The sequence below is a fragment of the Aquarana catesbeiana genome, linkage group LG10 (assembly GCF_042186555.1).
Source record: "Aquarana catesbeiana isolate 2022-GZ linkage group LG10, ASM4218655v1, whole genome shotgun sequence".
Lineage (NCBI taxonomy): Eukaryota > Metazoa > Chordata > Amphibia > Anura > Ranidae > Aquarana > Aquarana catesbeiana.
The window spans coordinates 262,277,658-262,291,809 of NC_133333.1; the positions used below are offsets into that span (position 1 = coordinate 262,277,658).

The 14,152-nt window shown below is 38.3% G+C and overlaps 1 protein-coding gene across 1 annotated transcript in view; it reads left to right on the plus strand.

Moving 5' to 3' along the window:
- The window catches only part of VPS13D (vacuolar protein sorting 13 homolog D), a gene marked incomplete at its 5' end in the record, with an annotated part of 401,105 nt that overhangs the window by 190,270 nt on the left and 196,683 nt on the right, over positions 1 to 14,152 (plus strand). The window contains 1 exon segment of the mRNA XM_073603729.1: positions 12,455 to 12,563. Within this exon segment, the coding sequence (XP_073459830.1) occupies positions 12,455 to 12,563 (109 nt within the window).

Here is a 14,152-nt window from a genome sequence, read left to right on the forward strand (position 1 = left end):
TCCATGTACAATCATCTATATATCACCACCTATACCTTCTCCATGTACAATCATCTATATATCACCACCTATACCTTCTCCATGTACAATCATCTATATATCACCCACCTATACCTTCTCCATGTACAATCATCTATATATCACCCACCTATACCTTCTCCATGTACAATCCATTATATATCACCCACCTATACCTTCTCCATGTACAATCCCTTATATATCACCCACCTATACCTTCTCCATGTACAATCATCTATATATCACCACCTATACCTTCTCCATGTACAATCATCTATATATCACCACCTATACCTTCTCCATGTACAATCATCTATATATCACCCACCTATACCTTCTCCATGTACAATCCTTTATATATCACCCACCTATACCTTCTCCATGTACAATCCCTTATATATCACCCACCTATACCTTCTCCATGTACAATCATCTATATATCACCCACCTATACCTTCTCCATGTACAATCATCTATATATCACCCACCTATACCTTCTCCATGTACAATCATCTATATATCGCCACCTATACCATCTCCATGTACAATCATCTATATATCACCCACCTATACCTTCTCCATGTACAATCATCTATATATCACCCACCTATACCTTCTCCATGTACAATCATCTATATATCACCCAGCTATACCTTCTCCATGTACAATCATCTATATATCACCCACCTATACCTTCTCCATGTACAATCATCTATATATCACCACCTATACCTTCTCCATGTACAATCCTTTATATATCACCCACCTATACCTTCTCCATGTACAATCCCTTATATATCACCCACCTATACCTTCTCCATGTACAATCATCTATATATCACCACCTATACCTTCTCCATGTACAATCATCTATATATCACCACCTATACCTTCTCCACGTACAATCATCTATATATCACCCACCTATACCTTCTCCATGTACAATCATCTATATATCATCCACCTATACCTTCTCCATGTACAATCATCTATATATCACCACCTATACCATCTCCATGTACAATCCATTATATATCACCACCTATACCTTCTCCATGTACAATCATCTATATATCATCCACCTATACCTTCTCCATGTACAATCATCTATATATCACCCACCTATACCTTCTACATGTACAATCATCTATATATCACCCACCTATACCTTCTCCATGTACAATCATCTATATATCACCACCTATACCTTCTCCATGTACAATCATCTATATATCACCCACCTATACCTTCTCCATGTACAATCATCTATATATCACCACCTATACCTTCTCCATGTACAATCATCTATATATCACCCACCTATACCTTCTCCATGTACAATCCATTATATATCACCACCTATACCTTCTCCATGTACAATCCCTTATATATCACCACCTATACCTTCTCCATGTACAATCATCTATATATCACCCACCTATACCTTCTCCATGTACAATCATCTATATATCACCACCTATACCTTCTCCATGTACAATCCCTTATATATCACCACCTATACCTTCTCCATGTACAATCATCTATATATCACCCACCTATACCTTCTCCATGTACAATCCTTTATATATCACCCACCTATACCTTCTCCATGTACAATCATCTATATATCACCCACCTATACCTTCTCCATGTACAATCATCTATATATCACCCACCTATACCTTCTCCATGTACAATCATCTATATATCACCACCTATACCTTCTCCATGTACAATCATCTATATATCACCCACCTATACCTTCTCCATGTACAATCATCTATATATCACCACCTATACCTTCTCCATGTACAATCATCTATATATCACCCACCTATACCTTCTCCATGTACAATCATCTATATATCACCACCTATACCTTCTCCATGTACAATCATCTATATATCACCCACCTATACCTTCTCCATGTACAATCATCTATATATCACTCACCTATACCTTCTCCATGTACAATCATCTATATATCACCACCTATACCTTCTCTATGTACAATCATCTATATATCACCCACCTATACCTTCTCCATGTACAATCATCTATATATCACCACCTATACCTTCTCCATGTACAATCCTTTATATATCACCCACCTATACCTTCTCCATGTACAATCATCTATATATCACCACCTATACCTTCTCCATGTACAATCCCTTATATATCACCCACCTATACCTTCTCCATGTACAATCATCTATATATCACCACCTATACCTTCTCCATGTACAATCATCTATATATCACCCACCTATACCTTCTCCATGTACAATCATCTATATATCACCCACCTATACCTTCTCCATGTACAATCATCTATATATCACCCACCTATACCTTCTCCATGTACAATCATCTATATATCACCACCTATACCTTCTCCATGTACAATCATCTATATATCACCCACCTATACCTTCTCCATGTACAATCATCTATATATCACCACCTATACCTTCTCCATGTACAATCATCTATATATCACCCACCTATACCTTCTCCATGTACAATCATCTATATATCACCACCTATACCTTCTCCATGTACAATCATCTATATATCACCCACCTATACCTTCTCCATGTACAATCATCTATATATCACTCACCTATACCTTCTCCATGTACAATCATCTATATATCACCACCTATACCTTCTCTATGTACAATCATCTATATATCACCCACCTATACCTTCTCCATGTACAATCATCTATATATCACCACCTATACCTTCTCCATGTACAATCCATTATATATCACCACCTATACCTTCTCCATGTACAATCATCTATATATCACCACCTATACCTTCTCCATGTACAATCCTTTATATATCACCCACCTATACCTTCTCCATGTACAATCATCTATATATCACCACCTATACCTTCTCCATGTACAATCATCTATATATCACCACCTATACCTTCTCCATGTACAATCCTTTATATATCACCCACCTATACCTTCTCCATGTACAATCCTTTATATATCACCCACCTATACCTTCTCCATGTACAATCTATATATCACCCACCTATACCTTCTCCATGTACAATCATCTATATATCACCCACCTATACCTTCTCCATGTACAATCATCTATATATCACCCACCTATACCTTCTCCATGTACAATCATCTATATATCACCCACCTATACCTTCTCCATGTACAATCATCTATATATCACCCACCTATACCTTCTCCATGTACAATCCTTTATATATCACCCACCTATACCTTCTCCATGTACAATCTATATATCACCCACCTATACCTTCTCCATGTACAATCATCTATATATCACCACCTATACCTTCTCCATGTACAATCCCTTATATATCACCCACCTATACCTTCTCCATGTACAATCCCTTATATATCACCCTCCTATACCTTCTCCATGTACAATCCCTTATATATCACCCACCTATACCTTCTCCATGTACAATCATCTATATATCACCCACCTATACCTTCTCCATGTACAATCCTTTATATATCACCCACCTATACCTTCTCCATGTACAATCTATATATCACCCTCCTATACCTTCTCCATGTACAATCCTTTATATATCACCCACCTATACCTTCTCCATGTACCTTCTCCATGTACAATCATCTATATATCACCCACATATACCTTCTCCATGTACAATCATCTATATATCACCCACCTATACCTTCTCCATGTACAATCCCTTATATATCACCCACCTATACCTTCTCCATGTACAATCATCTATATATCACCCACCTATACCTTTTCCATGTACAATCCATTATATATCACCCACCTATACCTTCTCCATGTACAATCATCTATATATCACCTACCTATACCTTCTCCATGTACAATCATCTATATATCACCCACCCATACCTTCTCCATGTACAATCATCTATATATCACCCACCTATACCTTCTCCATGTACAATCATCTATATATCACCACCTATACCTTCTCCATGTACAATCCCTTATATATCACCCACCTATACCTTCTCCATGTACAATCATCTATATATCACCCACCTATACCTTCTCCATGTACAATCATCTATATATCACCCACCTATACCTTCTCCATGTACAATCCCTTATATATCACCCACCTATACCTTCTCCATGTACAATCATCTATATATCACCCACCTATACCTTCTCCATGTACAATCCATTATAAATCACCGACCTATACCTTCTCCATGTACAATCATCTATATATCACCTACCTATACCTTCTCCATGTACAATCATCTATATATCACCCACCTATACCTTCTCCATGTACAATCATCTATATATCACCCACCTATACCTTCTCCATGTACAATCATCTATATATCACCACCTATACCTTCTCCATGTACAATCCCTTATATATCACCCACCTATACCTTCTCCATGTACAATCATCTATATATCACCACCTATACCTTCTCCATGTACAATCCCTTATATATCACCCACCTATACCTTCTCCATGTACAATCATCTATATATCACCACCTATACCTTCTCCATGTACAATCATCTATATATCACCACCTATACCTTCTCCATGTACAATCCCTTATATATCACCCACCTATACCTTCTCCATGTACAATCATCTATATATCACCACCTATACCTTCTCCATGTACAATCCCTTATATATCACCCACCTATACCATCTCCATGTACAATCATCTATATATCACCCACCTATACCTTCTCCATGTACAATCATCTATATATCACCACCTATACCTTCTCCATGTACAATCCCTTATATATCACCCACCTATACCTTCTCCATGTACAATCATCTATATATCACCACCTATACCTTCTCCATGTACAATCATCTATATATCACCTACCTATACCTTCTCCATGTACAATCATCTATATATCACCCACCTATACCTTCTCCATGTACAATCATCTATATATCACCCACCTATACCTTCTCCATGTACAATCCATTATATATCACCCACCTATACCTTCTCCATGTACAATCATCTATATATCACCCACCTATACCTTCTCCATGTACAATCCCTTATATATCACCCACCTATACCTTCTCCATGTACAATCCCTTATATATCACCCACCTATACCTTCTCCATGTACAATCATCTATATATCACCACCTATACCTTCTCCATGTACAATCATCTATATATCACCACCTATACCTTCTCCATGTACAATCATCTATATATCACCACCTATACCTTCTCCATGTACAATCATCTATATATCACCCACCTATACCTTCTCCATGTACAATCATCTATATATCACCACCTATACCTTCTCCATGTACAATCCCTTATATATCACCACCTATACCTTCTCCATGTACAATCATCTATATATCACCACCTATACCTTCTCCATGTACAATCATCTATATATCACCACCTATACCTTCTCCATGTACAATCATCTATATATCACCCACCTATACCTTCTCCATGTACAATCATCTATATATCACCACCTATACCTTCTCCATGTACAATCATCTATATATCACCACCTATACCTTCTCCATGTACAATCATCTATATATCACCACCTATACCTTCTCCATGTACAATCCCTTATATATCACCACCTATACCTTCTCCATGTACAATCATCTATATATCACCACCTATACCTTCTCCATGTACAATCATCTATATATCACCACCTATACCTTCTCCATGTACAATCATCTATATATCACCCACCTATACCTTCTCCATGTACAATCATCTATATATCACCACCTATACCTTCTCCATGTACAATCATCTATATATCACCACCTATACCTTCTCCATGTACAATCATCTATATATCACCCACCTATACCTTCTCCATGTACAATCCTTTATATATCACCACCTGTACCTTCTCCATGTACAATCATCTATATATCACCCACCTATACCTTCTCCATGTACAATCATCTATATATCACCCACCTATACCTTCTCCATGTACAATCATCTATATATCACCCACCTATACCTTCTCCATGTACAATCCCTTATATATCACCACCTATACCTTCTCCATGTACAATCATCTATATATCACCACCTATACCTTCTCCATGTACAATCCCTTATATATCACCACCTATACCTTCTCCATGTACAATCATCTATATGTCACCACCTATACCTTCTCCATGTACAATCATCTATATATCACCACCTATACCTTCTCCATGTACAATCATCTATATATCACCCACCTATACCTTCTCCATGTACAATCATCTATATATCACCCACCTATACCTTCTCCATGTACAATCATCTATATATCACCACCTATACCTTCTCCATGTACAATCATCTATATATCACCACCTATACCTTCTCCATGTACAATCATCTATATATCACCACCTATACCTTCTCCATGTACAATCATCTATATATCACCCACCTATACCTTCTCCATGTACAATCATCTATATATCACCACCTATACCTTCTCCATGTACAATCATCTATATATCACCCACCTATACCTTCTCCATGTACAATCATCTATATATCACCCACCTATACCTTCTCCATGTACAATCATCTATATATCACCACCTATACCTTCTCCATGTACAATCATCTATATATCACCACCTATACCTTCTCCATGTACAATCATCTATATATCACCCACCTATACCTTCTCCATGTACAATCATCTATATATCACCCACCTATACCTTCTCCATGTACAATCATCTATATATCACCCACCTATACCTTCTCCATGTACAATCATCTATATATCACCCACCTATACCTTCTCCATGTACAATCATCTATATATCACCCACCTATACCTTCTCCATGTACAATCATCTATATATCACCCACCTATACCTTCTCCATGTACAATCATCTATAAATCACCACCTATACCTTCTCCATGTACAATCATCTATATATCACCACCTATACCTTCTCCATGTACAATCATCTATATATCACTCACCTATACCTTCTCCATGTACAATCATCTATATATCACCACCTACACCTTCTCCATGTACAATCATCTATATATCACCCACCTATACCTTCTCCATGTACAATCATCTATATATCACCACCTATACCTTCTCCATGTACAATCATCTATATATCACCACCTATACCTTCTCCATGTACAATCCCTTATATATCACCCACCTATACCTTCTCCATGTACAATCATCTATATATCACCACCTATACCTTCTCCATGTACAATCATCTATATATCACCCACCTATACCTTCTCCATGTACAATCATCTATATATCACTCACCTATACCTTCTCCATGTACAATCATCTATATATCACCACCTATACCTTCTCCATGTACAATCCTTTATATATCACCCACCTATACCTTCTCCATGTACAATCATCTATATATCACCCACCTATACCTTCTCCATGTACAATCATCTATATATCACCACCTATACCTTCTCCATGTACAATCCATTATATATCACCCACCTATACCTTCTCCATGTACAATCATCTATATATCACCCACCTATACCTTCTCCATGTACAATCCTTTATATATCACCCACCTATACCTTCTCCATGTACAATCCTTTATATATCACCCACCTATACCTTCTCCATGTACAATCCTTTATATATCACCCACCTATACCTTCTCCATGTACAATCATCTATATATCACCCACCTATACCTTCTCCATGTACAATCATCTATATATCACCCACCTATACCTTCTCCATGTACAATCCCTTATATATCACCACCTATACCTTCTCCATGTACAATCATCTATATATCACCCACCTATACCTTCTCCATGTACAATCATCTATATATCACCACCTATACCTTCTCCATGTACAATCATCTATATATCACCCACCTATACCTTCTCCATGTGCAATCATCTATATATCACCCACCTATACCTTCTCCATGTACAATCATCTATATATCACCACCTATACCTTCTCCATGTACAATCATCTATATATCACCCACCTATACCTTCTCCATGTACAATCATCTATATATCACCCACCTATACCTTCTCCATGTACAATCATCTATATATCACCCACCTATACCTTCTCCATGTACAATCATCTATATATCACCACCTATACCTTCTCCATGTACAATCATCTATATATCACCCACCTATACCTTCTCCATGTACAATCATCTATATATCACCACCTATACCTTCTCCATGTACAATCATCTATATATCACCCACCTATACCTTCTCCATGTACAATCCTTTATATATCACCACCTATACCTTCTCCGTGTACAATCATCTATATATCACCCACCTATACCTTCTCCATGTACAATCATCTATATATCACCACCTATACCTTCTCCATGTACAATCCTTTATATATCACCACCTATACCTTCTCCATGTACAATCATCTATATATCACCCACCTATACCTTCTCCATGTACAATCCTTTATATATCACCACCTATACCTTCTCCGTGTACAATCATCTATATATCACCCACCTATACCTTCTCCATGTACAATCATCTATATATCACCACCTATACCTTCTCCATGTACAATCCTTTATATATCACCACCTATACCTTCTCCATGTACAATCATCTATATATCACCCACCTATACCTTCTCCATGTACAATCATCTATATATCACCACCTATACCTTCTCCATGTACAATCATCTATATATCACCCACCTATACCTTCTCCATGTACAATCATCTATATATCACCCACCTATACCTTCTCCATGTACAATCATCTATATATCACCACCTATACCTTCTCCATGTACAATCATCTATATATCACCACCTATACCTTCTCCATGTACAATCATCTATATATCACCCACCTATACCTTCTCCATGTACAATCCTTTATATATCACCCACCTATACCTTCTCCATGTACAATCTATATATCACCCACCTATACCTTCTCCATGTACAATCATCTATATATCACCCACCTATACCTTCTCCATGTACAATCATCTATATATCACCCACCTATACCTTCTCCATGTACAATCATCTATATATCACCACCTATACCTTCTCCATGTACAATCATCTATATATCACCCACCTATACCTTCTCCATGTACAATCATCTATATATCACCACCTATACCTTCTCCATGTACAATCATCTATATATCACCCACCTATACCTTCTCCATGTACAATCATCTATATATCACCCACCTATACCTTCTCCATGTACAATCATCTATATATCACCCACCTATACCTTCTCCATGTACAATCATCTATATATCACCCACCTATACCTTCTCCATGTACAATCATCTATATATCACCACCTATACCTTCTCCATGTACAATCATCTATATATCACCCACCTATACCTTCTCCATGTACAATCATCTATATATCACCCACCTATACCTTCTCCATGTACAATCATCTATATATCACCCACCTATACCTTCTCCATGTACAATCCCTTATATATCACCACCTATACCTTCTCCATGTACAATCATCTATATATCACCCACCTATACCTTCTCCATGTACAATCATCTATATATCACCCACCTATACCTTCTCCATGTACAATCATCTATATATCACCCACCTATACCTTCTCCATGTACAATCCCTTATATATCACCCACCTATACCTTCTCCATGTACAATCATCTATATATCACCCACCTATACCTTCTCCATGTACAATCCCTTATATATCACCACCTATACCTTCTCCATGTACAATCATCTATATATCACCCACCTATACCTTCTCCATGTACAATCATCTATACATCACCACCTATACCTTCTCCATGTACAATCATCTATATATCACCCACCTATACCTTCTCCATGTACAATCATCTATATATCACCACCTATACCTTCTCCATGTACAATCATCTATATATCACCCACCTATACCTTCTCCATGTACAATCATCTATATATCACCCACCTATACCTTCTCCATGTACAATCATCTATATATCACCACCTATACCTTCTCCATTTACAATCATCTATATATCACCACCTATACCTTCTCCATGTACAATCATCTATATATCACCACCTATACCTTCTCCATGTACAATCATCTATATATCACCCACCTATACCTTCTCCATGTACAATCATCTATATATCACCCACCTATACCTTCTCCATGTACAATCATCTATATATCACCCACCTATACCTTCTCCATGTACAATCCCTTATATATCACCCACCTATACCTTCTCCATGTACAATCATCTATATATCACCCACCTATACCTTCTCCATGTACAATCCCTTATATATCACCACCTATACCTTCTCCATGTACAATCATCTATATATCACCCACCTATACCTTCTCCATGTACAATCATCTATACATCACCACCTATACCTTCTCCATGTACAATCATCTATATATCACCCACCTATACCTTCTCCATGTACAATCATCTATATATCACCACCTATACCTTCTCCATGTACAATCATCTATATATCACCCACCTATACCTTCTCCATGTACAATCATATATATATCACCCACCTATACCTTCTCCATGTACAATCATCTATATATCACCACCTATACCTTCTCCATTTACAATCATCTATATATCACCACCTATACCTTCTCCATGTACAATCATCTATATATCACCACCTATACCTTCTCCATGTACAATCATCTATATATCACCACCTATACCTTCTCCATGTACAATCATCTATATATCACCACCTATACCTTCTCCATGTACAATCATCTATATATCACCCACCTATACCTTCTCCATGTACAATCATCTATATATCACCCACCTATACCTTCTCCATGTACAATCATCTATATATCACCCACCTATACCTTCTCCATGTACAATCATCTATATATCACCACCTATACCTTCTCCATGTACAATCCTTTATATATCACCACCTATACCTTCTCCATGTACAATCATCTATATATCACCACCTATACCTTCTCCATGTACAATCATCTATATATCACCCACCTATACCTTCTCCATGTACAATCATCTATATATCACCCACCTATACCTTCTCCATGTACAATCATCTATATATCACCACCTATACCTTCTCCATGTACAATCATCTATATATCACCCACCTATACCTTCTCCATGTACAATCATCTATATATCACCACCTATACCTTCTCCATGTACAATCATCTATATATCACCCACCTATACCTTCTCCATGTACAATCATCTATATATCACCCACCTATACCTTCTCCATGTACAATCCTTTATATATCACCCACCTATACCTTCTCCATGTACAATCATCTATATATCACCACCTATACCTTCTCCATGTACAATCCTTTATATATCACCCACCTATACCTTCTCCATGTACAATCATCTATATATCACCACCTATACCTTCTCCATGTACAATCATCTATATATCACCACCTATACCTTCTCCATGTACAATCATCTATATATCACCCACCTATACCTTCTCCATGTACAATCATCTATATATCACCACCTATACCTTCTCCATATACAATCATCTATATATCACCCACCTATACCTTCTCCATGTACAATCATCTATATATCACCACCTATACCTTCTCCATGTACAATCATCTATATATCACCACCTATACCTTCTCCATGTACAATCATCTATATATCACCACCTATACCTTCTCCATGTACAATCATCTATATATCACCCACCTATACCTTCTCCATGTACAATCATCTATATATCACCCACCTATACCTTCTCCATGTACAATCATCTATATATCACCACCTATACCTTCTCCATGTACAATCATCTATATATCACCACCTATACCTTCTCCATGTACAATCATCTATATATCACCACCTATACCTTCTCCATGTACAATCATCTATATATCACCCACCTATACCTTCTCCATGTACAATCATCTATATATCACCCACCTATACCTTCTCCATGTACAATCATCTATATATCACCCACCTATACCTTCTCCATGTACAATCATCTATATATCACCCACCTATACCTTCTCCATGTACAATCATCTATATATCACCCACCTATACCTTCTCCATGTACAATCATCTATATATCACCCACCTATACCTTCTCCATGTACAATCCCTTATATATCACCCACCTATACCTTCTCCATGTACAATCATCTATATATCACCACCTATACCTTCTCCATTTACAATCATCTATATATCACCCACCTATACCTTCTCCATTTACAATCGGGGGTCTTCCTGTCAATGTGGGATTATTTCTTTCCATAGATGACAGACGATCTGATTGAAGTCTTTATTCTTCTTCCTTATAGGAGTCAGGAGGGAAACGTTCGGCCCGTCAATCAGTCGAAGAATGTTATTTACTCCGAACTCGTGTTGGATGTTCAGCCCAAAACCCACCGAGTCGTCCTGAAGAAGAAGGTGGAGTATTTCTGCCCCTCCCCCCCCCATACACAGCTCAATATTCTCTGTATATCGATTGTCTTCTCTGGGAAGGGGGGAGGGGAATCACCCATAGCCGATCGATATACCACTACAGAGTGACCCTCCTGTGCAGAATCTCCTATATACTGTATATATGATTCTGCACTTCCCCCTAGGGGGTGCCGGCGGGCCCCCTATCCTGTGATTGGTCACAGCAGAAGCTGATCTGCCAGTGCCGGGCAATGAATGTCCGCTGGCACCCATCGATCGTCAGGCAGAACAAAGCTCGGCCCATGTAAACAATGCAGATCTCTGTTCTGATGGGAGGAGGGGTGGATTTTGTGTCTCTGCAAAGCAAGGAATAATCTCTATCACTTCCACTAGTAAAATCCCCTCCCCCACAGTACATAAACACTGGCTAGGCACACAGGTAACCCTTTGATCACCTCTGATGTTTAACCTCTTCTCAGCCGGTGTCCTCAGTACAGTGACAGTGCATATTTTTAGCACTGCATTGGTGTCACTGGTTCCCGTAAAGTGTCAGTCAGGCTCCATTCACATCTTGGTATTCCGGATCGCGGGTGGAATCGCCAAAATTATTTTGGACGACAGGTGTCCCGCGATTCTATTTGCACAATTTTGCCGTGATTGTCGCCCGACGAACCGCAGTAAAATCATGCCGCAATTGGGGCGCCATTGGAAGTGATGGGGATCGCAGGGGCGTCCTGCGATTTGTTGTGATTCGGGATCGAGGGCAGAATTTATGGCAGTTCTGCCCACGATCCGGAACGCCAAGACGTGAACGGCGCCTTATTCCGCGTACACACGGGCGGACTTTTCAACCAGACTGGTCCGACGGAACGAACAATCCCATCGTGTGTGGGCTTCATCGGACCTGCAGCGGTCGGAAATCACTTTAGATTTGGAACATGTTTTCAAATCTTTCCGCCAGAATTCCGCCGGACCCGGTTCCTATCGAAAAATCCGCTCGTCTGTATACCGGTCCGACGGACAATAACCGATGCTAGAGCAGCTATTGGCTACAGGCTATGAACGTCCTTATTCTAGTCCGGTGTACGTCATCACATACCAATCCAGCGCACTTTAGTGTGATCGTGTGTAGGCAAGTCCGTTCGTTCAAAAGTCCATCGGAAAGTCCGTCGGACCTTTGATGCCGATTTGTCGGCCCGTGTGTATACAGATTAGTGTACGATTGTCTGCCGCAATATCGCAGTCCTGCCATAAATCGCTGATTGACGCCATTTCTAGTATATAAAAATACATAAAAATTCCATAAGAATATTCCGTAGTTTGTAGATGTGATCAGTTCTGTGCAGACCAATCAATAAACACTTATTGGGATTATGGAGCAGAATACAGATTGGGATAAATTGAAATTTGATTTTTTACATTTTTTTATTGGATATTTTATAGCAGAAAGTAAAACATATTGTTTTTTTTTTATTGTCACTTTTTTTGTTTATAGCGCAAAAAATATAAACCACAAAGGTGATCAAATACCAGAAAAAGAAAGTTCTATTTATGGGGAAAAAGGACGTCATTTTTTTGGGGGGGGGTACAGCATC